Below are 27,773 nucleotides of genomic sequence, written 5' to 3'. Positions count from 1 at the left end.
TTCATGTTTTGTCTACCAGTCTCCAACAGACCAGTAGTTCTTTTCTGCAGATTAGTAACTTCTGTAGGCCTGTTTATATAGGTAAACAGTGATAATGTATTATTTGACTAAAGGATTCGTATCACTACTTATAATGCAGTCTTTATTGAGAAAGCAGAAAAGAATTGTCACAGGTCTCACAAACAAATAATGTATTGTCTTCATGGAGACAGGAAAGTGGCTGTGGCTGTTCCTTCAGCTGGTCCATGAAAAAGCCAAACAGTAAAATTACTACAGTCAGTTTGTAAGAAAGGATTATTCAAGTATTTCACAGAAAGGTAATATAACAAAGCTTGAGAAATCTGATCCAGCTGCAGAACTAGAACTGCAAGAAGTGCATAATATGATTACTTTCAAAAACAAAAATAATACTACCGTATTTTCTGGTGTATAAGATGACATTTTGACCCAATAAAATTGGGTCAAAAGTTGGGGGTCGTCTTGTATGCCGGGTTGAGCCCGGCAGCCCCGCGGCCCGGCTCTCGGGGCCGCTGGCTTCCCAGGCCTCTCAGGCCTCCGGAGGCCCGGGAAGCCGGCAGCCCCGAGAGCGCGTGTGTCGGCTTCTAAGGAGCTTCCGGAGGCCCCTTGAAGCCGGCACGCGCATGCACGGCTGGCTGCCGGCTTCTGAGGAAGAGGGGTAGCCTTATACAGTGAGTATATGCTAAACTCTATATTTTTATTTTAAAAGTTGGGGTCGTCTTATACGCCCAGTCGTCTTATACGCCGGAAAATACGGTAGATTATATGAATGGGATGACAGTAGTCTACAGTGACTAATTATGCTCATCTGACAGCTCCAACATATACAGTCAGCCCCCCATATCCATGGATTTCTTATCCATGGATTCAAGCATCCACAGCTCGAAAATATTTTTAAAGTATATAAATTTCAAAAAGCAAACGATGATTTTGCAATTTTATACATTTTATTATGCCACTGTATTTAATGGGACTGGAACATTCATGGATTTTGGTATCTGCAGGGGGTCCTGGAACCAAATCCCAGTGGATACCAAGGGCCGACTGTAGTATTGCAATACTACTACTACTACTACTACTACTAATAATAATAATAATAATAATAAATCCATTGTTACTGCAGTCCTACAAAGGCCATTCTACACAAGGAAAAAAACCTAAATTCCCCCCAAATCTATGTTGGCATTTTCTCTGAATCTTGTCTGACCAGGACACGTGGCACAGGGCCCAATCAGCAGCAAATTTAGAGTAAAACATCATAAGGCAGATTTTTTTGAACTCACAGTTTGCTGTGGAGTTTCCAGGAAACACCTGTTTTCCTGCATATGTCCCATAGATCCCTACTGGATTAAGGGGGGAAGGGGCAAGCAGGACAGTCTGCTTGGCAGGCACCACCATTTTCAGTCATCTTCCACTGCTGTTGACTTTTTCACTGACAGACTGCTGCCAGCATCCATTTACCATCCCTATCCGGAACGACATTAAAATAAAGATTTTTCCTGCTTGCAAGGCACCCAGCAGTGGAAGCTAACAACAGAACACAGCAACATCCACAGTGTAGATAACTGCTGTGGATAAAACAGGTGCAGGGCAGTTCTGGAATGGGCATGGGGCATAAAATACTAGGTGTCCTTTCAGACCTTTCCCCTAAGTGCAGACTTGCCCCAAAAGTAGATTCAATAGGACAGTTAATTTATTCTGGGCAAAACTAACACTACTGTCTATGCTGGCTATGGCTGATGGGAGCTGTAGTTCAACAACATGGGGAAGGCTGATTTTGCCCATTCCTACTCTAGATTAACCTAGTGTTTCAGGGCAGTGTTTCTTTCATATGATATGTCTTTTCACTCTTAATTTTCACTAGATTTCCCCTCTAAATCCTATCTATTTCATCAGTAGAACCCATGGAACATTGTCTTTTCAGACAAAATGAAGTACTATGGTAATTTTGGGGGATGGAAATGTTTTAAATTAGGGATTGAGACCTCTTTTCTATCATCAGCCAAATTCCCTTGGGACGGTTACATACAGTGGGCCCTTAGTTTCCGCTGGGCTTGGTTCCAGAACCCCCTGTGGATTCAAAAATGTGTGGGTGCTCATGTCCCATTATATATGATGGCATAGTAAAATGGTCCCTTATATAAAATGGCAAAATCAACATTTGCTTTTTAAAATTTATATATTTTGGGAAAAATTTCAAGCTGTGAATAGTTGAATCCATGGATCAAGAATCCATGGATATGGAGGGCCAACTGTACGATATATTAGTCTACTTAAAAGCTTTGAAGGTCTCAAGTTTCTTCATCAACCAAAAGGGGCCACACAGAGTGGATGTAGTCAGGGATATGCTCCAAGACAATTTCCTCCCCTCTAAAGCCAGGCTGGTGGCGACTTCCCAGAGGACATTTTCAGCTGCCGCTGCTAAAATATAAAATGACCTGCTAGAAGAGATCCGCCATATTACATCTTTGGGGGCGTTTTAAAAGGCAATAAAGATGGATCTCTTCTGGCGGGTCTTTCCAGACTAACCTCCAGTTGAATTAACCAAATTGATCTATTCACTCTTTCACTGCCTCTCCTGATGGTCTCTTGAAATAATTCGATCTGTGTCGATCCTTAGTTACAAAATTTGTAACTAAGTACACCGTACTGGGGATATTATATTGTATCTTGATGTTTATGTGTATTTTTAGCAGAAGGAGGGACGATTAAGGGAATTAGGGAAATTTTATTATTGTCTGTATATCAGTTTTATTGGACTGTTGTTACCCGCCTAGATCCCGGAAGGGAGAGGCGGGATATAAATATCATCATCATCATCATCATCATCATCATCATCATCATCATCATCTTAAGGGGCCTGCCTAAGGAAAAAAAGAATGGAAGAAAACTAATCAGACTGTTGGGCCATTTTGCACAGCAGTAGGTAGTCCTTTAGGAAATTAAGGCAGTTCCTTGATCCCTACACCATTAAGGGATTTAAAAGGTTAACAACAGCACTAAGAATTTGGCCCCAAACAAAGAGGCATCCAGTGTATCTGATGTAAAACTGGGATCATGTAGTCTGCATATTTAGCTGCCAGTAATGTCCAGGTTGCTGCATATTACCCCAGTGAAATGCACCCTTATGTAAAGCATGCCACAGCAGTCTAGTCAGCATACAACTAAGTCATGAGCACAACTTGAGCCATACTTAGAGGCAAAAAGGGGGAGTATGTAATGGGGGGACATAAAAGTTAGTTAAGGCATAGAAAACCCCACTCTAGAAACTATTAAGAAACTGTCCCGCTTTACATGCTACTAATGTAGATCTTATACTGAAAATGTATCATCTATCTAATTTAAGAGTCTAGCCTGTAATGTAGCTGAATAGTAAACAATGCGTTCACAGTGGGATAAAAAAACAAACCTTAACATTATCTCTTTATGGTTCACAAAAAAAATCAACAGGATGGGACTATGTCAAGCCAAGATACTTTCTAAAATCCAGACTTGTCAGTTTCTTTTTAAGTACTTGTAAACACAATCATTGGATATTACTGTTGTTGCCTGTTAAGTACTACAAAAAGGTAATTAGTATTTTAACCATTACTCTCAGGGTTGGGAGGCATGCCAGAATACTGTGCTGAAAGTCTTCAAGCAGCAGGACATTGTGTGTGTGTGTGTGTGTGTGTGTGTGTGTGTGACATTTTCCCTTACAAGGAGACAGTTATGTACATGTCATTCTTCCAACTTTCAGCTCAATGAGAAAAAGAAAATTACACAAACAAAAAACACATTAATAGCGGACCTAAAAACACTGCTCCTTTCATTTATATTAAAAAAACCAATACATGCATACCTCGGCTAACAAAGCTTCTGTCAAAGTAGCATCTTTCTACAAAGCCTTTTTATGGGAGCCCAGTCCATCTTTTCTTGTCTTCTGACTAGATGGGAGGGTTTTTCTTGTTTGTTTGTTTGTTTGGGTTTTGTTTGTTTTATTTTGTTTTGTTTTCAAGCACTGGCAATGGGAGGATCATGAAAGAAGATGGAGAAACACATATTTTAAGAGTCAGGTTGCTGTAGCATGACTGTAGCAAAGCATGCAATAAAGCTTAAACTGGCAAAGAATGGAATTCTAGTCTAGCTGATCCTAATTTTGCTCTGTGTGTGTGTCAACAACAAGCAAGGTATACAGCAGCTAGAGGAGGCTGCAAGGTGCATTCCCAGAGCTGCCCATTCATCCTGCAGTTGTCAGGTGGCACGTGCTTCCAGGGAGGAAGAGTAGGAAAAGGCAGCCCTGTTGGGGCAACCCTCCTCTGTTTCCCACCAGTGATGGTCAATACACTGTGTTAGGACATAGGAGAGGGCCTTCTCTTATAATCTTTTAAATCTGTTTAAGCCGTCATTATTGTATTTTGTATGCTTTTATCAGACTGTAACCCCACCTCAATCCGTAGGGAGAAGCGAGGAAATATAATAATAATGATAATGATGATGATGATGATGATGATGATGATTACTATGTTTTAGTATTTTTAAATTATTTTACTGTTTTATTTAAACTGTTTTAACACATTGTTTTAATTTTACTTGTAAACCACCCTGAGATCTTTTTGGTGTGGGGAGTGGGAAGGACATTTAAATGAATACACAAAGAAATGCTGCTATCAAAGAAGCATGGTAAATAAATTAATAATTCCACGTTATTCATAAAAGAGTTTAAAGATTTTATTAACTTACATCGCTGTTAAAAAATATCCTAAATCACTTAAAGAGTCAAGCAGTACACAATTAAAAATACTTGCTACATCAATAATATTAGGTCAAGGTAACAAGATAGTGTATTTATATCTTTAATAGCCCAAGGTGAATTAGCACTGAACCAAGATAAATAAATGAAGCAGCTTTTTTAAAAAAAGAACATTTCCAATTTTAATCGCTTCTTATTTTGGCTGTAGCAAGGTTGGAAAATCTCCAGAGGCATTTTCTAATGTTCAGTTGAGCCAACACTAGTTTGAGTGAAATTTTCAGCCATGTGCGTCAGTGTAATAATTTTAAGCACTGTATAGAAAATGACACGAAAAATAGTCTTCTAAAGACAGACAGAGAAAGGAAGAAGTGGTAGGTTTTGCAGCTTTTGGTGACAATTGCCAAAATTCTGTAGCCAGCATGGACCCTTCTCTTTTCTATTTCTATTAAATGTTGGCTAGATTCAGAAGCCACTGCTACATCAATTTATTGGCATCTGTGGAAAACTGCACAATGTGAAAAGCACTTATGGTACTTTGTTTGGTCTGTAGGTAGTAGAGGCTACAGACACCAATGATTCTAAATGCCTTCCCAGTAGCAGACAAGTACACTAAAGCTGTATACACACATCTCCAAATAAGTCTCAGTGAACTTAATGGAACTTGCTTATGAGTAAAAGTGCAAGACTGCACTGTATGTCTTGGCCAAAAGTCCCATTGAACAGACAAATCTCTATGTTGTGCCACTTGTATCAATTGATAAAAAATGCAATCACAATACAAAATACAAATACAATCTTTCTATAATTTCAACAAAGTTAAAAAAACAACAACTAGGTAATGTTTTTACCACCTTTAGTCAACCCACTACAGTGTGACATCAGATTCAGTCTACACTTGGACAAATAAATAACAGCTTAAACTAATTCACTGAAGTAGTTCTTCCAGATCAATTCACATGAGTACACTTGTCTGCTCAATTTCTGATACTCATATGAATGGAAAAAACATCTTCTATATTCCAGTATTTGAGCATGGATGATGATCATTCACTAGTTTATACAAACATCTTCATTTCTCTGAGGGGAGTATCACCTGGTTTAAGATTGTTAAAACATACATGCTCAAGCAAAACTTTCACAATGATCTCTGTACTTCCACAAATAATTTTATCAACTATCACCACTTTTGTATGTTGTATGTGCCAAAAACTGTATGGCTAAACATAATAAACAAACAACATTTATGGAGTAAATCTACACTGAAGACCTCCCAGGTGATTAATGTGGCAAAAGCACAGTCAAATTCCACAGTACACTCATCCCTCCACATTTGCTGGGGTTAGGGGCACAGGTGGAAAAACCGCAAATAACAAAAACCCTATGTTTTTACCTCAGAGAACACCTTTCTAGGAATCTCTAGGTTCTCCAGTGCAACTCTGTGGTCAACATCTGCCAGACAATGACCACAGAATTGGAGGAGCTACAAATGCCTAGTGGAGTGTTCTCTCTAGGAATCTCTAGGCCCTTCAGTGCTACATTTGGTGAAAGTTGACTACAGAATTGTGCTGGAAGACCTAGTTATTCCTAGAGAGAATATATTAATAAAATCCATGAATAATCAAATCTGCAAAAGTCAAAGCCACAAATGTGGAGGGATGAATGTACTGAAAATATATTAGTAGGACCACTAAAACTGCAGTGGAATGAGGAAAAAGTAGCTTACTGTACATACTCATGTATAAGTCTAGAAATTTTAGTCAAAACATTGGCCCAAAAAAAATCTGGCTCGATTTATCCACGGGTCAATGGAAGTACTGTACTTTAACCCTTATAAAAAAAAAAAAAAGAACCATGACCTGGTGAAAAGTGAGAGTTTAATATCTTCTCAGAGCACCAAAAAGAACTATCAACCCCCTCTACTATTTCATCCATCCAACCTTTAGGCTAGGTTTTACGCTCAACTTATTCATATGAGCACAAAGAGTTATGCCTGTCAAAAATCCTGCTCAGGGAACTGGCTGGCTGATTTATAAGGCTCTTCTCTCCTCTTTGTGTGTTGTAGTTATACAACAGTGACTGTTGACAATCACAAGAAGACCCAAAACCCACCAGAACGGATGCCTATAGCAGAATAAGAACATAAGAACAGCCATAGTGAATTAGATTAAAGGCCTGTTCCAACACTGGCCAATCAGCCGCTTATAGGAGTTCACATGTGTTCAAAAGCAACTGATATATAGCTTTTGATAGCAGATAGCAAACTGATAATTATAGATAGTCCTATCCTCAATGAATCTACTCTTTCAAAGCCATACCATTTAGCACCTGTTACTGCATCCTGCGGCAAATAACACCAGTTCACTTCTGTGTTATGTGAAGCCAGACTCAGTGTTCATGATCTCCCAACATTCAGCTTCAATGGATAACCTTGGGCTATCTACCCACATTCTGTACACCACATACATATTTATACAGATGTCCTATCTGTCATTGGGATTTCTACTATGATGCTGATGGAATGGGGTACTTTGTATAATGTTAATGAAGCAGACGTAGTCAGTTTACGTATATGTTCATTTGCTCACAGGCTGGCTTTGGGTATTGGGTAGGCTTTGGAAACATTTGTAGGATAGTTGGACTGTATCATATCTGACCTTAAAAAATATTATCTGCCTATCCCTGGCCCTTCACTTAAGAATACACTGGATGTTGCAGTAGTTGTGGTTGACTAGTACCTTCCCTCCCCCACCACCCCATTATTTATTAAAACCAGATACAGAAGCTTGGTTCCAGTCAGAATTTTGATATTTTGATTGTGTGGGTTAAAATGTAACACTGAAGTTGGTAGAGATTATGCTTCTAAAGATCATACATCTGCACTCTTGTTCTGACTAGTGGAATAAATAAATCAAATCTATTTTTTGTTTGTTTAAATAAGAGCTTCTTGTTCAATATCCCTTCCAATCTAATAATTCTCTACATACTGAGTGTTCCTGGAATGATTCCTGGAGAGACGTGCTGGCCCAGTTCCAATGGCACAAGAAACCAGAGAAGCATGGGAAACCTGACTTATCATGTACAAAGCCACTCACAACTAGAGAGGCTAAACAAACCACGGGGCTTTGTTATGTGGTTTAACATGTCGTCCAAACATGGTGGAGAAACAAAACAAACCCTGCATCATTTCTTGTCACAGGAATAATTGACCACATAGAAAAAAGTACCCAATGCACAATGAAATAAGTAAGCAACAGGAGTAATCAGATGGTGTGAACCAACATACCACTAGTAATCGATAACCTCAGATTAACACAGATCACTGGATTATTGTGTAATACAAACTGTCCCACTATCTCATTTAACTGGTGAGATTTTTAAAATCTTAAAATTAATGCTTAAGTAAATAAGACGAAATAAAATTTACTTTGGAGATTAGCTCCCAGCTATTCTGATAGTATAAACCAAGCAAGCAATTTGTTGTATGAATTCCACAACCCAGCTACAATATCAATTGATAATTTCAATGACTGGTGGTTCCTGGAGAGGATATGGCAAAATGTATACAGTCCTTTCCATATTATCATTCTAGTTATTAAATTTCTACAATGTCTCTATTCTGGATGCTAAACATTAGAGAAGCTTTAGTTCACTTTACTTACTTATCCCCCATCCCTACCCATAAAAATTGTGTAGCAAGGAAAGAAAGATACTACAGGAGTAGCGGATATCGAAGAACAAAACATAATATATTAGACTAATCAAAATGTGATTTTTTGGTATCATAAAACAAAAGATAGGAATTGCAAAATAGACAGAGCAGCATGTCATAAAATAATATTCAGCATTAAAAAAATCTGGCATTTTGACATATGTCTATTGCTATTTTTTTTTCAAAAAGGAGAGAAATAAAATATATCCTGGCACCATCTGAAAACATAACTCACCACAGTGCTAAGTGCATTAAATATTTTCTAAATGGTTACATACCAAGTTTATAGTTACACAGTATTGGAACCTAACTGAAGCACACAAGAGCTGCCTTTATTTTTTAATAATCTTCTTCTTCATAAGATGTTTTTAAAAATATTTTTATGGCACTGCACATATTTGAAAAAATGTTCATTTATAAAAAAAGACGTTTCAATTATTGCTTTCAACACAAAACACATCACAACAAAAGCAAATCTGTTCTTCATATCTTACACACAAAAGAGGTTATGGGCTGCTATACCACTTCTCGTAACAAGCCATTTCAAATCTACTAAATCCAATACCTGCTTAATTTTATAATATGCTTGGAAAGGATGGCAACAACCAGTGTTAAATTAACAATTCACAGAAATATTCCTGACTACTAAACATGGTATCGTCTAAAAAATCAGTTCTCTGTAATATTAGTGACTTTTTTTTTAAACAGGAGGGGATCTGTTGGAAAAATTTTACCCAGTGCTTGGCAACACAAATTTATTTGAACACTGAAATACTTATAAATCTAAATCACAATTAGTGTCGATTCATGCCTGCTCATCATTTGTCATTAAGGGAAAGGAATAATCACTTCTGCTATGAAATATGAATTTTCCATTTTTATTCTGAAGCTACTGTCTACCTATTTCACTGTCAGAGTATGCATGACAAGCTAAGCAACACAAATGCTTAAAAATAGCTTGAAATTACTTTATGTTTCAAACTCGCTTTTTAATAATAACAACTCAACAAATAGTAACCATAATAAACTTTCACCTACAAGAATTCTTCTGATTATTCTCGGTGGGTCCTGGAGATGACATAGCAGAGAGAAAATGCCAAATAAACAGAAACACAGTGCTGGTCAAGTGAAACCCCCAACTACCAAGCAGCTCCAGTAAAATGCATTTTCCTGATGTAGAAAAGAAGAGTGATGCTACTGATCCATTTCTTCTCCACAAGAACAAAACAGGATATATCACTTCCCAATTGGTCATTCACATAAAATTTAAGCATGCAGCAGCACTTCCTTCCATTGCTGCTCCTTAAACTGAACACAAGCTGTCAGGAGATGTGGTATACCACAATGCATGCCTGCATCTGGGAGCATACCACATGCTGTTCAAAAAAAGGGGGTGGAAAAAAGGTCCTAAGGAATGTATTAACTGCTAATATTTGACAGCATAGCACAATGTAATACATTATTCAAATTAATCCATCATTGAACTGACTGCATTTCCTACAGCCAGTGTTTATTTAGCATTTTATTCCCAAAATTACTGATCAGTATATCTCTAATAGCATGACAAACAAGATTATGTCCTAGTCTTAGTAGAAATGCATTTTCTTTCTAATGAATGCACACACATAAGGCTGTACTTCAAAACTGTACTAAATATTGTGTAAAAGGGTAGTATATGTATATGTGTACTGCCAACTATATTAAAATCCAAATTCACAGTTTTGTACTCAATATAGCCTACAGTCAACATCATTCTTGTTTATCATAATCTCAGTAATGTGAGCAGGTTTTTTTTAAATGTCTTCAAGCAAAACTTACAGTGCAATATTATACACGTCTATTGAAAAATAAATCCCACTGAATTCAATGCAATTTGCTCTCTGATTAATATGAAACAACACTGCAACCTTAAATATAAATATGCTTACTTCCCCAAAAGTGTCCAAAAATTCATTTTTTCAACGGTCATTTTCTTCTAGTGCTTAACCCACAAAATGAAACATAATAGTTCACACAATTTCAGCTATAAGGATTTAGCCTGTTAAACCCCCAAAATGTGCAATAACCAGAGCAACAACGTAAGCCAGACAAATGAGCAAGTGGCAACACATAATGCTGGAAAATAGAGATGTAAACTGTCCATTTGTAAATGTGACCAAAACACTGTCCACACCTTACACGCTGATATCCCTGTATAGCAAGGCACAGAATCAAGATCTAAAAATGTTCACATTTGAATTCACTGCATTTAAACATGCATTTTGTTGTCTGTACTTGAACAGTCTGAAAAACGTATGCTGAAAGCAAGAACATTAATACAGAGGTTGCCAATGCCATATGTAGCATTCAGAAAACATAAAGTCTGCTTTGCAATTTTGTGTGATAAAAGACAGCATTTTGATTTGTTAATTTTGTTTAAAAATGTGATCAAGAGAAAAAACAATCCTTGCTCCTCTAGGGATAGAAGTAAAATGCTTAATACAATGGAGTGTAATTACTATGCTGAAAAATCAGAAGGCAGTCCAACCTCTTGTAGAATTTCAGCCAGGAAACACACTTGTACTCTGTGATTCCAAATGTTCTTGCAACCAAGTATTATATTATTATTATTTCATCCAACAACTGACTCCTCAAACCTGAACAGAGTAACAGGAGTCAAGCTAGGCCGAGACATGAATATTGGTTAAGTATCCTCGATAAAGCAGTGGCTGCTGTTGAGTTCAACTTCAACACATGGTGAGGATGAGACATCTCCAAGTAAGTCTCCCTGGTGGGTTACAGACCGCCCATTTGGGGCAGTCTGCACCCGCCCCTTTCCCCGGTGTATCGGGGCCTCAGCGGCTAGACCAGCAGCCACTGAGGCCCTGATCCGCCGCTTTCCGGGCTGTGGGGAAGCGGCAAAAGGCTTCAAGCCCCAAGGACACCCCGCAGCGGCGGGGAGAAGGAGAAAGGGGCCGCTTGGCCCCTTTCTCCTTTGCACCGCTGGGCGCAGCTGTGTGAAGGCTGCGCCCTGCGGCGCAAACCAGGAAGGAGCTCCGAAACGGAGCTCCGAAACGGAGCTCCTTCCTGCTCCGCGCTAAGGGCGCACTAAGCACCCTGGCGCGGAGCGACAATGTCACGTCCGCGCCACCCCGTATAGAGGCGGCGCGGTCGTGATGTTGTCATGGTGGCGGCCATGTGAAACAGCTGCTGCCATTTTGTGCGCGCAGAGCGCGCACTAGGGTTAGGGGGCTGCGGAAGCACCGCCTCTTCCTAACCCTAGTACAAGCTCCGCGCATAGTATGTGGCCCATCTGTAACGGGGCCCAGTGTTCCAATGCTCTGCTCATTTCCTGCAGACTCAAGCCTGTGTCCTCCCTAATTGAGTCTAACCATCTGGTATGTAGTCTACCTCTCCTTCTTCTACCTTTCCCAACATTACTGTCTTTTCCAATGAGTCGCCTTCTCATGATGTGGCCAATGAACAGCAGCCTCAGTTTAATCATACTGGCCTCAAGGGTATTTCTGGCCTCATTCGCTCAAGGACCCATTTATTTGTCTTTCTGGCTGTCCATAGTATCCTCCAACACAGGGGTAGGCAACTTTTTTGAGCCGGGGGCTGGGTTGCTGTCCCTCAGACAACTGGGGGGCTGAAGCCAAAAAACAAATAATTAAATAATTTTTCAAAAAATTAAATAAATAAATAAACCGGGACAAATGTGGGACAAAATTTTCAAATGGAGGACAATTTTTTTAAAAAAAAATGGTGAACACGCAAAAAAAATTGCTGATTTTTTAAAAAATGTTAATATAAATGCATGTTTCTGAGGCTTCTATAGACAATTTCCCCCCTTGCCTGCCGCTTGCCCGCCTCCTCCTGATAGGCCAAAGGCCCCACGCCCTCACACGACAGGCCAAAGGCTCCGGCGGCAATCGGCGGCAGGACCGGGCTGGGGCCGGTCCCAAGGCCTTGCCGGGCCGCATCCGGCCCGCAGGCCATAGGTTGCCTACCCCTGCTCCAACACAACATCTCAAATGAATTGATTTTCTTTTTATCTACTTTTTACACAGTCCAGCTCTCACAACCATTCATAATTGGGAATACTGTGGCCTGGACGATTCTAACTTTGTTGCTCAGTTGTATATCATCACTTCTCAATTACTCCTCCACAATCTCTGGAAACTATCCAGGAAAAGTACTTTTCATTTCAGATGCAGACTATCCTGCAGCATTATCACCATATGCCTCCTGTATTTCTTCCCGCCTTCTAAAACTCAGAAGTGAGAAATCCCCTACCCAGCCATGCCATCAACATGGGAGGTGGTCTCCTGTTGCAAGGAAGAATCTTTTCCTATTCCATGCTAAGTATCCTTCATCTTCTGGGCAGGGCTCTGAAACCTAACACATGACAGAGGCAGAGAAGAAAGAAAACAAGAAAATGCTGACTTCACTTATTTACATCTCTCAGTTTGGATTTATTTATTAAGCCATAGATGTTGGAAAGCATGATGAGCACTAGGCAACCCACTCAGATTTGGGGGTCTGCCTCCTATCCACAGTCAGAGACACTTTATAACTAAAAAGGATACTGGACATGCCTGACAAGATTAATTTAACTTGGACCTCTTGAATAGACCTTCAGCCTCTTTTGGATGGCACATAATGTGGGTAAAGTTTCTTGGGGTGGGGGAAAAGGTTTACAGTTTCCCACCTGTGGAAACATGCTAAAGGTGGATCCAATTTTGTAGCCTGCAGTATAACAAGAGCAACTGTTTGCAAAATGAAATGTAAGTGCATTCATTTATTGCTCTTCCAAAATCCCACCATCTTTTGTGCAGACCATCAGTCTGATATATCCTTGCTGCTTTTACTGATATGAATATGATATGAATATTTTTATTCCCCTAGCTTTGTTTCTTTTGTTGTTACTTTAATTATTATGTAGTTAATTTCAACCTGCAGCAACAATCTGTAATATTTATTCTGACTTCTCTTCTCAACAGATCATTGTTCCATCTCAATTTCATGTTTTGCAAAATGCATCGGTTTGAAAAAAAATTATAAGCTTACATGAAACCATCTTCCTATGCAAGCTACATATTTCATGTCTTCTGTGACAACAAATTCCCTAATGAGAATATATGGATCAACTTTAGTCTACTCACATTTGTTTTGGCTGGATGCATACTCTAGCCCATTTTGCAATCTGTTGGACAATTATACAGTAGGCCATCCATATCTGTGGACTTGCCATCTGCAGATTCCACCATCCGTGGATGGTAAGCCCATGGAGGGGGGGGGGGGTGATGGAGGAGGAGAAGGAAGAGAAGGAAAAGGTGGAGGTGGCGGGGAAGAGGAGGCGGTGGAGGAGGAGGCAGCGGTGACAGGAAGAGGGGGAGGAGGAGGCAGCCCCTTGCCGCCCACCGTAGTAAGAGCAGTGAGGAGGGCCTCGGACAGTCGGGGTGGCAAAGTGCCATTGTCCCCAATGGTGACACAGCCACATGGCACAAGAGAGCTCTCACTGAGAAGAGCCTTAAGTCCCCAGCCTATTTCAATGAGTTTGAGTAGTGAAAGCTCTACAATGGATGCAAGTATCAACAATGTGTGCCTCCCCTAGGCACAGCAAGCACTTTGAGTGTCTGTCTTTTTCAGGGATTTTGGCACCACAGGAGAAAAATTTCTTAATTTGAGTAACCTAAATGGGAAAGTGCAACTTACGCTGACACTTTTACCACAGTCCTTCTGCAGCAACTACATAAGATTTTTGGCAGTAAACAGACATCACAAAGAATCACAAACACCACAAAGAAGAAGAACCATTTGCCCAACTAGGGTCAGAAGGCAATTAGCACTGGAGCTAGGTAGCCCTCCTCAGACCTGGTACCTCAACTGAGAAGGCCCTGCTAAAATTTATGCTGCCAGGGCAACACAGAACAGGAAGTCTAAAATGCACAGAGAATGTATGGTAGTCCATTAAATTTAAAAAAAAAAAAAACAACCTCAGCGTCTTAAGCTTCTCAATAGGAAGAAAAATTGCATTCCAACAATTCCAAAAGACTTTTAAACTGCTTTTCTATATTTTTACAATTCTATTATTATTCAATTCGGTATTCTTGCAGAAGCTACACCAGAATTTACATAATACTGTGGTACTAAGTGCAGCTTTAATTAAGATAGCAATTAACCTGCTATTGGAGGTCTTCAATTTCCAGCAGAATCATTGCTTGCACATCCTCTCCTTCCTGCCTGCTCGTGCAAGGCAACATTAAGGAATATACTAGGCATTATAGTGAAGTCATGCAGATTAATATAAGCAGAGCTCAGAATGGGGTTAAAACTAGCATGAAATATATTAAAGAGATCCCTACCTCTTTGCCAACCTTAAAAAAATACAAATGTTCCTTCATACAGCTTAAATACAGAGAAGAATTATAGTCCCTTAACATTAACATTACTAATCAATTCATGTATGAATCAAAGAAGCCAGGTCTCATCAAAAAATTATAATTTACTTTCTTCACAAGCTTTAATCAGTAGTTTTATTCTCATACTACAGTTGATTAATCAAGGGAGACCAATTCTAATCAGTAGGTTTTAGAGGTGAGCCAACTTCTGATGTGCTTTTGATTTTCATATACTATTAACAGGAAATAAAAAGCAAAATATTGAAACGGTTCCTTCTTCAAAGAATGAGTAGCAGCTTTTATGCACATTTGGAGTCCTCACACCTACCTTCAGTACTTTGAAAAGGTTCCTATATTGCCTTTTAACATTTTACAAGTATATTTATATTTAATCAGTTGACTCATTTTAAGACAGATTAATTCATCTAGAAATACTGAATAGCTAAAAAGACCTTTGGATGTTCCTTCTTTACTAGCACAGTATTTTCATGTTTTAGTGAATTTCAACTATAGTCAAGATTTCTCTCAGACACCATTTTGCATTTTCAATTAGTTTGCTTACCATCTTCTATCCTAATCACCAATTTGAAATATGCCTCTGGAGAAAACTAGATTTAAATTCCTTCTCCCTAACAAACTAGACCTTTGGGTAAAGAGATAAGGCACACGTTTTTCTTATTAACCTGGGCGTTTCACTTGGACTAAACTACAAGCAATTTTTCTGCATCTTTGCATGGGCCTTAACACCCATTCTGCAAACTCTCCATTAAGGAAAATACATCTGTCACTTTAGCAAAAACATAAGTTCTTGAAGTCTCTTTCCTCAACAGCTAATAGCTCTTGCTCCACATGTAAAGTTAGTTGTCAATATGGATTACCACACCGGAAAAGGCCATGGCGTGCCCCAGAAGAAATAATGGGGAAAGCGCACATAACGTGTGCACCGCGCCATGCCACAGGTACGAGCGCCATTATTTTTAATGGGGCTCCAGCATATGCGGTATTTCCCTTACGCGGGGGGGGGGGGGTCCGGAACAGATCCCCCGCGTAAGGGAAGGGCCCACTATACTGCTCTCCTCTAAGCAACATTAACTAGAAATCTATTGTCATTCCTATTGAATTAATATAACGAAAGAATCAAGGCATTTTAGCCATTTATTTTTGTTATAATGTTGTTTTCCTCTGTTTCTTTCTCTGTAATACCTCTCAAAAAACAAAATTGAGATGAATGCTTCTAAACAAAAGATACATGGATGTTCTGTTAAATCATTTTGTTGTAGCTGTGTGCCTCCAAGTTGTTTCCGACTTATGGTAACCCTAACCTCTCATAGGGTTTTGTTGGCAAGTGTCTTGAGAGGGGTTTGCCACTGCTATCCTCTGAGGCTGAAAGAGTGTGACTTGTCCAAGGTCACCCAGTGGGTTTATATGGCAGGGTAGGATTCAAACTCTTGTCTCCCAGTGTCCTAGTCCAATGTTCAAACCATTACACCATATTGGCCCTAAGTCATTTTAGAGACATACAAATACCACCTTATTTTTTACCAAGAGACAGTCAATGAATATCCAGCTTAAGTATGCAAAAATGGGCTAAAATACCATTGAGTATCATGTACGGTTATCAACAGTAACAAACCATCTTCAAAATATAGCAAAATCTAAAAGCCAAAGCAACTGATTTGATTGAGCCAACTAAGAAGCACAAGATACATAATGTAAGCTTTTGAAACTTCACTGGCTTCTTTAATCAGGCAGAGATGTTAAAAATCACATGGGGGGGGAGCGACACTGCTAGAGTGGCAAGCCTACATCTTCTATCAGATGTTACTTCTGTTGTCAGTTAAGATGATCTGGAGGCATATCCATGCAGCCAGAGTCCACTCCCCTTCTTGGTTATGTAGGGACCAGAAATTTTGTATTTTATTATATTTTGCTGCATGGCCAACATGGCTAGCTCTGAATACGTTTCCTGGATTTGAAGAAACCATCTTCAGTAGGGCAAACACAGCAAAGAGAAGACTGCAAAATGATATTGTACTAAATTACATTCTGTATGATCCTACTTGATCTTTCTTAGAATTAGTAAAGGAACATACAGCAGACAATGTGGGAAGAGTAAAAACAAATATTTTGATTAGCGATGTTTTTAAAAGTGCACCCAAAGAGCAGAGTGTAATAAAGATTCTGCCAGTGAGACAAAGAAATGCTGAATGGACCAATCTTTCACGTTTATACTCAACTATGACCAAAAAGGCTTTAAAAAAAACTTTAGGAAAAAGGTAACACCAAAAAAATTCATTTGTCCTAAGAAACTAATCTTAGCTACAAAGTCTCTATTAGAAAGGAGGAATGTTTCTCACTAACTCCCTATATATTTTGTCTACTATGTATACAAAAACTCAATGTGCAAGCTCACCTACCCTATCGAACTGGCCAAAAAAAAAAAATCAAGAACTGTTTGTTGGCCTAAGAAGCTCTTACATATGCCCAATCCAGCACTCAATCAAGTTTCACATATATAAGTGCTATTTTATATTGACAGTATGTATAATGTATCCAGAAGACATGCTGTGATATTTAGATCTTAGCTGCTGCTGCTGCTATTATTGTTATTGTTACTATTTTCTTATATCCCAACTTTCTCCCAACATAGGGATTCAAGGCTGCTAATCAGATCAACAATAAAAGAATAATTAAATACAGAAGTATTGCCAAAACACTATTATGTAATGTTTCTTGTAAAACTGCTAGAATAAGTACAGACATTTTAACAGGAGGGTAATTTTTTCCAAGCACATAACAACTGTACGCAGTATTTAGGGTTGAGACAAAAAAAATCTCCCATGTGTATTTTTGCATTAGGAGTCTCCTTTTCCTCTTTATGAAGTAGTCAGGGTCACAGCACTGGCCATACAAATTCAAGAGGATCAATTTCAGTTCTCCTGGATCTACCCTAGAGTTACCAAGATCCCACTGAAAAAAACAAAGTACCTGAGAGCTGCAGAGAACCCAGAGGTGTTCAAAGATCCATATAGTTCTGCCTCCATACTCCTTCTCATAAACCACTGGTCTCCTCAGTTCTTACCACCATCCAAAACCTGGCTACTTTCCAGCTTCTATCCTTGCCCAGAAAGCCCTGGGTAATTGTTGTACAACAGACTTAGCTTTCCTCTCCACACTTGACCAACATAGAAGCACAACACAAATCAATCTCACTTTTCTTCCTCCTGTCCAAATGCTTGCTTTCAATCCTTCCAGTTGTTTCCTCCCAGTCCAAATGCCTGCTTGTTGCTTCTGCTCTCCAATAAGCATGGAGGGGTTGAGCATGCACAGCCAAGAATAAGGAGGAGGAGGCTTGCATTACTATTATTTCTATCTGTTGCGGAAACAGACATTGCTATTATTTCTGGAGTCTAAGGGAGCAAACAGCTTCATGAGTGCCATGAATTGTTCAATTCTGGTCAAGAGGAATGGGATTTAGAACTCTAAAGCCCTAAATACTGTAGATTGGACTCTTCAGAATTAAATTTCTATTTTTTCTTAATATAGTTGCTACCTCAGAATTGCTACCAACTGAAGTGGATGGGGGTTTGAATGGTATAAAACACAGTAATTATTCACATTCCTGATATCATCTAAGAGTCTATAATGGGAGACTAGTTTTGCACAATGATCAGTAAATTAGGACTGTCCATCTAGAAAAATGTAGGAACACATTTGGCTCTCTCCAGTTACTATGTACCTATATAACCTGCATAGAAAAACTTAAGATATGAGCATATCTATTAATTCTAACCACAGTCTCCCCTCCGTTTTCGCGGGGGATCCATTCTGGATCTCCCCCGCGACAACGAAAACAGCCAATATTCAAGCCCCATTGGCTTGAATGGTGGCACACACCTCATTTTATGCCCCTCCATTTGTCGCTCGCACATAAGCGTGGGACCCAGATCCCAAGTTCACGACTGTACTTTGTATGAAGGAAATTAGCAGTTTTAGCAATATTTGCCCACTTAACTGATGACTATATTTCTGACATTATAGTACAAATCTGAAATTACAGTACAAATCATACATTGCATATTTATCAGCACTGACATATATCCAAAGCACACATCCTTATGGATCACCATGACTTTCTACAAGAATCCTCACTACAAATTACCATCAAATCATAGGCAATCTCTGTGTCTTCATATATGTCCTGTGATTTGATGGTGGATTTACTGGCAAGCCATGTAAAAACTATGAAGAACCATGCTTTGGATAGATATTTTTGCACAACAGCAACATTGACAAGTGATCAGATTAGTGGAAATCTATTTTTTCAATAATATGGTGGTGGGGGACCAACTTATGTTACAGAAACTGGTCTTAAAAGAACCAGAATCTGACTTACAGCTGAAAGAAAAGTTTCTAGTTCACTACAGAAATTAGCAAAATCACAGACATTTTACACACTACAAAACTAGTTTAAGAACTTGAACTACAGTAATTGCCTAACTGTAATTTCCTAAAGAGAGCCAGTGTGGTGTAGTGGTTTGAGCATTGGACTACGACTTTGGAAGTCGGGGTTTGATTCCCTACTCGAACATAAAAACCCATTGGGGGACTTTGGGTAGGTTACATTTTCTCAGCTTCTAACAAAGAGAAACTTGCTCTGAAGAAATTTGCCAGAAAAACCCTATGACAGGCTCACCTTAGGATTGTCATAGGTCAAAAATGACTTGGAGGCACATAGCAATTGCCTAACACAGAAAAGAGAACATTATTACAGTTCTCCCTCCAAATTTGCAGGGGATCTGTTTCATATCCCCCCCCCACAAGAATTCAGAAATCCACAGATATTCAAACTCAATAGGCTTGAATGGCAGCATGGTACTGTGCGGGCCATAGGCGTGCACACCATTAACTTTAACAGAGGTCATCCTTCCGCAAATAATCAAAACCACAGATCTCAAGTCCATAAAAATGGAGTGGCGACTTATATGAATCTGAGAAGTCAAAGAAGTCTGTATTGTGTCTCAGTAATACACACTGACTGTATTCAATAGCTTTGATATATCTCCTTTTATTAATTCAAACCTGGTAGGCCTATACTTTCAAAATAAGTATACGTATAACAGTCTTTCTATGAATATAAATATTAATCCTCATTCAACAGCACAGAATCAGATTTATCTGCCCTATGGCTTTCTAGTAATAGGGTCTGTATTTAGAACTGTCATAATATGAAGACATTTTCAAATACTGAGCTAAAACAAAGTGATGCATTATATAACATGTCACCTATAATTTGCTGGAATTACATTTACTGTGTTACGCAAGAGTAATATCACCCACTCAACTAAAAATACTTGGAACCAATTCTAAAAACTTATTTAAATGACAGAATTCAAATTGAGGCTAACATTTTGCTATTTAGACATTTACTCTCAACATTTTATGTATCATTGGCATATTTAAAAAAAAGTAAAGGTAAAGGCAGTCCCTTGACATGAATGTCTAGTTATAACTGACTGTAGGGGCGGTGCTAATCATCATTACTAAGCCGAAGATCCAGCTTTGTCTGAAGACGAATCCAGCAGTCATGTGGCCAGCACTGCTGTTACCTTCCCACCAAAGTGGTACCTATTTATCTACTTGCACCTTTCCATGCTTTCGAACTGCTAGGTTGGCAGAAGCTGGGACTAGTGACAGAAGCTCACCACAGCATGTAGCACTCAGGCCTTGAACTGCCAACCTTCTAATCTTCCGATTGTCATAATTGGCATCTTAACCATTAAGCCACTGCATCCCTCTGGCATATATAGCAACAGAAAAAAAACACTATCTCACCATGGATGCTATGTAATTCAACTAAGTCATAACAGCCATATACAGCAAACTCACAATATGAAACAATAAGGCCCAGTATTCTCCTCTGCCCCTTGGCGTGCACACAAACACATTCAGTACATCAGACCGATCTAGAAATTGCAAGTATGTGCACATATCTCAAAACCGTACCTGAACCTCTCTCTATTCATCAGGGAACACAACAATCATGCACACTGTTAAACAGCTCTGTTATCAAGAACAGCAATTCAACTTGTGCACTGGTATTGAAAAACATATAGCAAGAGAGACAGTGAAGTGCTTGTTTACAACATGACAGCTACAGATGATTTGAAAAATCCAAATGGCCACAGGCAACCAGTTCAATGTAGAAACAAAATTAAAATAAAAGTTGTTTCAAAAGGTATATGCTTGATCTTTTGAAGTTGGGACTTAAGTGGAAAAAATTAATTACCTTTGAAGATTTCAAGTTCTTTTCTGTAAAAAAAAATAAAAAAAAATAAAGAACAGTCAAAGTCATATCTGAGCAAAACATTTTGCACCCAACAGATAAAGGACAAAAGTTATTGAAATATTTTTTGTTAAGTGTGCTATGGAAAACATCTCTTTGCATAATTAGGGTTTGCAGAACAACTGCAAGTTTGTAAACTGATACATAACTGATACAAGTGAATACCTCAGTTAATGAAGCCTCTGAGAATGAAGCTTCTTTTTATGAAAGTTTTGGGGCAGACATGGCTACCTACCTGACAGGAGACTCAACTCTTTAAGTTGCTTATAAAAGTTTACTGGAACTAAAACATACATACTGTATATACTCATGAATAAATCTAGAAATTTTAGTAAAAAATTTGCCCCCCAAAAAACTGAGTTGACTTATCCATGGGTCAATGTAAATACTGTACTTTAATTTATATAGGAACCATCCCCTGGTGAAAGGCAAGAGTGTAATCTATCCTGGAAGCACTGAGCCTCCTTCTACTTTCTCATCCATCCAGCCTTTAGGGCAGTGGTTCCCAACCTGTGGGTCGGGACCCCTTTGGGGGTCAAATGACCCTTTCATGGGGGTCGCCTAAGACCATTGGAACACACCTATTTAATTACAGTTGTGAAGTAGCAATGAAAATAATTTCATGGGTTTGGGTCACCACAACATGAGGAATTGTATTAAAGGGTCACGGCATTAGGAAGGTTGGGAACCATTGCTTTAGGGTGAGTGCAAACAGTTACACCTGCTGGAATTTTGTAAATTCTTTGGCATTGTTTTTCTTTGCTTCACCCTTTAGATTCATCCTTTGTTACATGCCCCTAGGTTTTACCTCAACTTATCCATGGGTCATATCAAAATCCCCAAACCTGCCCTCTGCTGTATCTGTCTGTATCTGTTTTAACCCCCTATATGAGTTTTAGATGTTATCCAGTTTTATCTTTGTATGTATGTAGATATTTTAATATTTTTTATCTTGTATTTTATATTTTTTTATTCTGTAATTGTGATGTCCTGCCAGGACTATTTGAATCCCCCCCTGCATTTTCTTTTGTGTTGGTTCAGGCCATAGAATATTTTAGTGTAGGAAAGTTCATTGTATTAGTTGTGGGAGGAGCTGTAGGATCCCCTGCATTTTTCCAGGTTTGGTTTGCCCTTTCCCAGCATGCTCTGCTTTAGCTAGAGGCTTTTTAGTTTGGAGCAGTCTTTGCTGTGAGCAGGCAGAGAGCTGTGTTTTGGTTGCAAACAGGCCCGGACAGCTGGAAAGGGCATTTCTTACACGTTAGCCAAATCAGTTACCAAGATCAAGTTAGCCAGTTTAGTTACCAAGATCAAGTTAGCCATTTTAGTTACCAGCATCAAAGAAGACAAAGAATTCAGGAGCTGAAAGAGCCTGCACCAGCTCCATTGAGCAAGGAGATCAAACCAAGATCAGACCCAGAAAGATGACACCCTGAAGATTGCTGAAAGTCTGTAAAGTATCTTTTATCTAGAGCTGGGGAAGAGAAAACTCTTTATTTTTGTTCTTTAAATTAAACTTCCCCCTTTTTGAACTTTACATTCAGCTTCGGAGCCTTTTTGGGTAGAAGAGTTTGATCTCACCAGGGTACCGGTGTTGCACACCCAAATCTGCCACCATCTTTAGTTGGGTGTGTTTTCACAGTAATTGTATTTAGTATTTCATTGATATGGTCAGCTGACTCATCATTAAACTTGTTGTTGTTATACATGAGGTCGACTTATAGCTGAGTATATATGATACTTACAACATGGAGCAAAAGACCAAGAAAACTGTGTTGATTTAGATTTTTACAATAAAATGCTACATAATTTAAAAAAGGGGGGGCAAGACCCTTGCATCTTGGAAAATCCTTTAAGTAGTATCTAAAAGCTTCAAATGTTTTTGTTTTCTTATACACAATATAAGGCTTATCTGAAGTAGTTGTTTCATTTCACATAAGCATTTTGTTTTAAATAATAGGCTTTTTGAAATATGTTGAACTGTTCTTCTGTTTAGCGGTGTAGAAAACTAGCCCTATTATTTCCATGTTATTTCTGCCTGTGGTACAATTTTTCTTGTTAACAATGGCCCAGTACAGGCCAGCACTTTGTGCTTGCCTAGAGCCTAAAGTATGGCTTGGGAGAGCGGAGCATTTGCATGCTCCCAAGACCTTCCACATGCCACAGACACCATCTTGGCATGCCGCCGTTTACACAGTGCGTGCGACAATGATGTCCACACAGCACAGTGCCCACACAGCTTGGTGCCACATGGATGTCATTGTTGCGCATGAGTGCAACAATGGTGCCTCATGCATGGCGGGTAAGAACCCGCCCGGAATGGGTTCTTTTTGAGCCTCGTGGAAGCCGCAGCATTTGTCTGCTACGGCCTCCATCTGGAGCAGAATATGCTATATTAAAAGAAAGAAATAAGAAGGAAATTGAAGAAAATATATTTTGCATTCAGTTCATAGTCATCCTGATTTCCTTACATGGAAACTCCCAAGGGATCCATGAACCACATCAATGGTCAACTGTTTCTTGCAATCTCAAGAGAGTAAAAATCATCACACAAGCATATAAAAGTCATGTCTTACCAAAAGATTCAGATATGAAGTTTAAGGATTTTACATAGTTTCTGATGGATTTTAGAATTTCCTACTGCTGGGAAAAATACAACTAACTGATACAAAAATCTTTAGATGGGAGAAAAAACAGATCTATAATGATGGAGAACTGCTAAAAGGTATAGTATTTTGGAAACCAAAATATTACAAAGCCATATTCAAAGAGAGGCACTGAAGCACTGATTTCTAAAAACATTCATCAAGGAATGTTTTCTGTCAAGCTAAAATCCATATTAGCATTGTTTAACCAAAGGTTGCAGAATTTTCCATTCTACATGAAAGGTACTGTAAGTAATACCAACATGCTTCAAGGCAATGCTTAACATATCACATTCTTTCTAACAAAAGTCATCTGAGGAGCTGCCACCCTTTTAAGTGAAATCTCAAAGGAGTTCCTGCTTCTTAGAGAAAATCAAAGTGGTGTCAGTCAACAATTTCTATTTCCTATATTGAGAAAAAGCCTAGTATCTTAAAAAATACAGCAGAGCCAAATCCTAAATGCTGCCAACAGGCAAAAATGTCATTACAGAATGTCATCTTCAAGAAAAGGTACATTTGCTAGCGGGGTGGGGAAGGCTCAGGCCAACATGAATATTGAACATTAATTAGCTGTGTGCATATATTAACTGCTTTCATCTCAGTGGTACAAACTAATGTACTAGGACAGAAAGAAATACCGAATAGAAAATTTTTACTTAGGAGACCCAGGTTTGAAGTATTGCCTATTTACAAAATTTACAAGATAACATGTGGTCAGTTAGACATAGGGTTGCCATAAGTGAGGACCTCCAAACCGGGACAAATGTAGGACAAATGCAGGACAACATTTTCAAATGTAGGACACATTTTTTTTAAAATGGAGGACACGCAAAAAAAATTGAGGCTTTTTTAGAAATGTTAATATAAATCCATGTTTCTTAGGCATGATCAAAATGGAGGACATTTTGACATTATTCGTAGACAGATCACAGAAATGTACTTCCCTTTCTGGCCACCCCCCTCTCCCCATTCCAAACAGCACATTTGAGCATTGAACATGGCTTTATTTTAACATTGCCTCTTGCATATTTCAGAGGCTTATTCCACAACCAAACCCTTTGGTCAAGGGACTTTGGTTTTTCTTCATTTTGACTTGTTTTGTCTGTATTCCTCCCCACTAAATAAAGGAGACATGAAATGGAGTTAATGGGTACAAGTTGTTAAACAAAAAACTCTTGTGAGACTCTGTAGGCAAGAGGTGCACCATGTTAAGAACTGCATTAAGCACACTTAGGCTGCTGCCACACTGCTTTCACTCTCATCACTCCACCCTATGGAATCCTGGGATTTGTAGTTTGTTGTGGTGCCAAGGCTGGGCTTTGAAATCTCAGGCATAAGAGAGGCAAAAGGCTTGGGCTGCATCTATACTGGAGAAATAATCTGGTTTGAGACCACTTTAACTGTCTTGGCTGAATGCTATGGAATTCTGGGAATGGTGGTTTGTTCCAGCACCACAGCAGAATGGCAGTTAACCCCTGGAAAGCTCTCTGACCAAGGTGACCAATGCCCTCACCCCAAAATGTAGGGCACCCAAGCAAAAAAATGTAGGACATGGCCAAAAATAAAAGCTAAAAACACCCATGTACTTATAAATCCATGCTTCTTAGCCATGATCCAAATGGAGGACATTTTGAAATTTGACAGAAGAAGGCATATCCTGGAAAAGGAGGAGGATGCCTGGTCACCTTGTCTCTGGTCCAAAATACACTGCAGAAATAAAACAATGCTGGACTGAAATGCCCAGAGTTCCTCACCAAAGCTGCATCCACACTGAGGAAATAATCCAGTTTGAGAGTGACTTAACTGTCCTGGGTTAGTGCTGGGGAATGCTGGGAATTGTAGTGCATTGTGGCCCCAGAGCTATCTCTGACAGGGAGTCCCATAACCCTCCAAACGTAGTTGAACTGCAGTGCCCAGAATTCCTCCCCAGGTGCATCCACACTGAGGAAATGGTCCAGTTTGAGACTGCTCAGTGCTGGGGAATCCTGGGAATTGTAGTCTATTGTGGCCTCAGAGCCATCACTGACAGAGAAGTCTCAATGTCTCCCAAACACTAGCATTCCCAGGATTCCCTAGCACTGAGTTAAAGCAGTCTCAAAGTGGGTTATTATTCCTGCAGTGTGTGAGAGAGATATAAAAGCTAGGGACTGGATTCATTTGGAGGATCTCTGTGTCCAAAACACACTGCTTGGACTGCCAGGGCTCAGTGCTATGGAATCCTGGGAATTGTAGTTTATTGTGGCACCAGAGCTCTCTGACAGAGAAGGCCAAATGCCTCACAGACACCAGAATTCCAGAGCATTGAGCTTTGGCAGTTAAAGGGGTCTCAAAGTGCAGAGGGGGGGGGGGGGGGAGAGAAAAGCCAGGGAGTGTGAATGAGCTCTGAGAGGAGGAGGAGGAGGAGGAGGAGGAGGAGGGAGGGAGCCAAGGGAAGTGGCCAGGACCATCAGCCTCCTCTCTTCCACCGGAGACTGCTGGCAAGAGGCTCTGTCCCCAGGCAACGCCTCCTCTGTGGATCATTCAGCTTCCTTTTGTCAAAAGAGCTCTGGTGCCACAAGAAACTACAATTCCCAGAATCCCATAGCACTGAGCCATGGATGTTTAAGGGGTGGTCAAACTATTTCTGCAGCCTTTTGCTACCCCAAAGCCCACTATTATTTACCAGCAACTTGCAAGGCAAAATCTCTTCCTTCACCAAGCCCTTGAAAACCAACCCAAGGGGAGGGCTGATTGCTTCTTTCCCATTGGTCAGCTTCGGGAGAAATTTGCATATTACAAGTAAAGGTGTTTAGGGCCTCAAAAACGATCCTGTGATAAAGAATTACAAGAATACTGATGCAGTATACATTTAAAAGATGAGGCATTTAGACTACCAGTGAAACATGAACGATTTATGGCCTTTTTTTTTCCCTCACTGTAACCTGGAAAGTAAGGCCTTTTGCAGGGTATATATACCAAGTGGGCTGGCAATAGCTATGAGTGGCAGATGTCTTGAAGACCTGCTCTCTAGGCTAAGCCAGGCAGGGAGGCGGGGAGGGTGGCACACAGCCATGGGGAGGGGTGGAGCTGCCTCCAGGGCCTTGCTGGGGGGGAGGTCCTGGGGGAGGGGCTAAACCGGGGCGGGACCGTGTGGCCCCGCCCCAAACCGGGAAAGTCCCGCCCCCAGGCGGGATATGGCAACCCTAGTTAGACAGAAAGTAACCCATTTTGAACACAGTGTGATTTGCTTCTGAGTAAATACACATATGATTGCTTTCCTATTACCCTATCAATTTAAGTTATATGCTTCTAGTAGTTCTATTTAGTTAACTAAATTTCATCACACCCTTTTTTGGTAGGTGCTTAACATCACATTTTCTTTTATGTCATAACCACAATTTCACATAAAAATCTGAGAGGGAAAGCGAGAAAAGAGATGCTAAATTATGGCAACAACTGTATTTTCCAACTGGTCTTGATATGTATTGTTGCCAAAGAATTTACATTCCAGTAAGGAACATGCTACAGTGTTTTTAAAAATCTCAGATAAATATTAGCAGATAACAAATGCTTGAAAAATAGTTTTAACAATATCTCACAGAATTCACCAACAATATAAGAAATAGATCCACACTATTAAGTATAATTGACCAAAAACCTAAAGAACTATGGGAAGAAGCCAAGGACATAATTAAGAAAGAATGCAGAAAGACACTGACAGTGGCTAAAAAGAAAGAGAGGAAACAACGGATGATAGTTGAAACCCTCCAAGTTGTAAAGGCGAGAGGCAAAAGTAAAGGGGAGACAGGAACAAAACCTAAATCATAAATGCTAACAACTAGCCTACAAGGATAAAAAGAACTATTATAATGATCAATGCAGAGAAATAGAGAACAACAAAAAAGGAAGAACAAGATGTTGGAACAATGGATTTGAAAAGAGACTAACTGAGACAATGTACTAT

The 27,773-nt window shown here is 39.5% G+C and overlaps 1 protein-coding gene across 1 annotated transcript in view; it reads right to left on the bottom strand.

The window, feature by feature from the left end:
* DTNBP1 (dystrobrevin binding protein 1) overlaps positions 1-27,773 on the bottom strand; it is an 80,233-nt gene that overhangs the window by 21,406 nt on the left and 31,054 nt on the right. The window contains exon 7 of the mRNA XM_089516791.1: positions 21,132-21,154. Within this exon, the coding sequence (XP_089372917.1) occupies positions 21,132-21,154 (23 nt within the window). The remainder of the gene's footprint in view (positions 1-21,131; positions 21,155-27,773) is intronic.

The sequence above is a fragment of the Sceloporus occidentalis genome, unplaced genomic scaffold (genome assembly GCF_023333645.1).
Source record: "Sceloporus occidentalis isolate IW3139 unplaced genomic scaffold, rSceOcc1.0.p SCAF_3, whole genome shotgun sequence".
NCBI classification, from domain to species: domain Eukaryota; kingdom Metazoa; phylum Chordata; class Lepidosauria; order Squamata; family Phrynosomatidae; genus Sceloporus; species Sceloporus occidentalis.
Note: the sequence above shows the minus strand (reverse complement) of the source record. Positions and strands in the feature narration are given on the sequence as shown.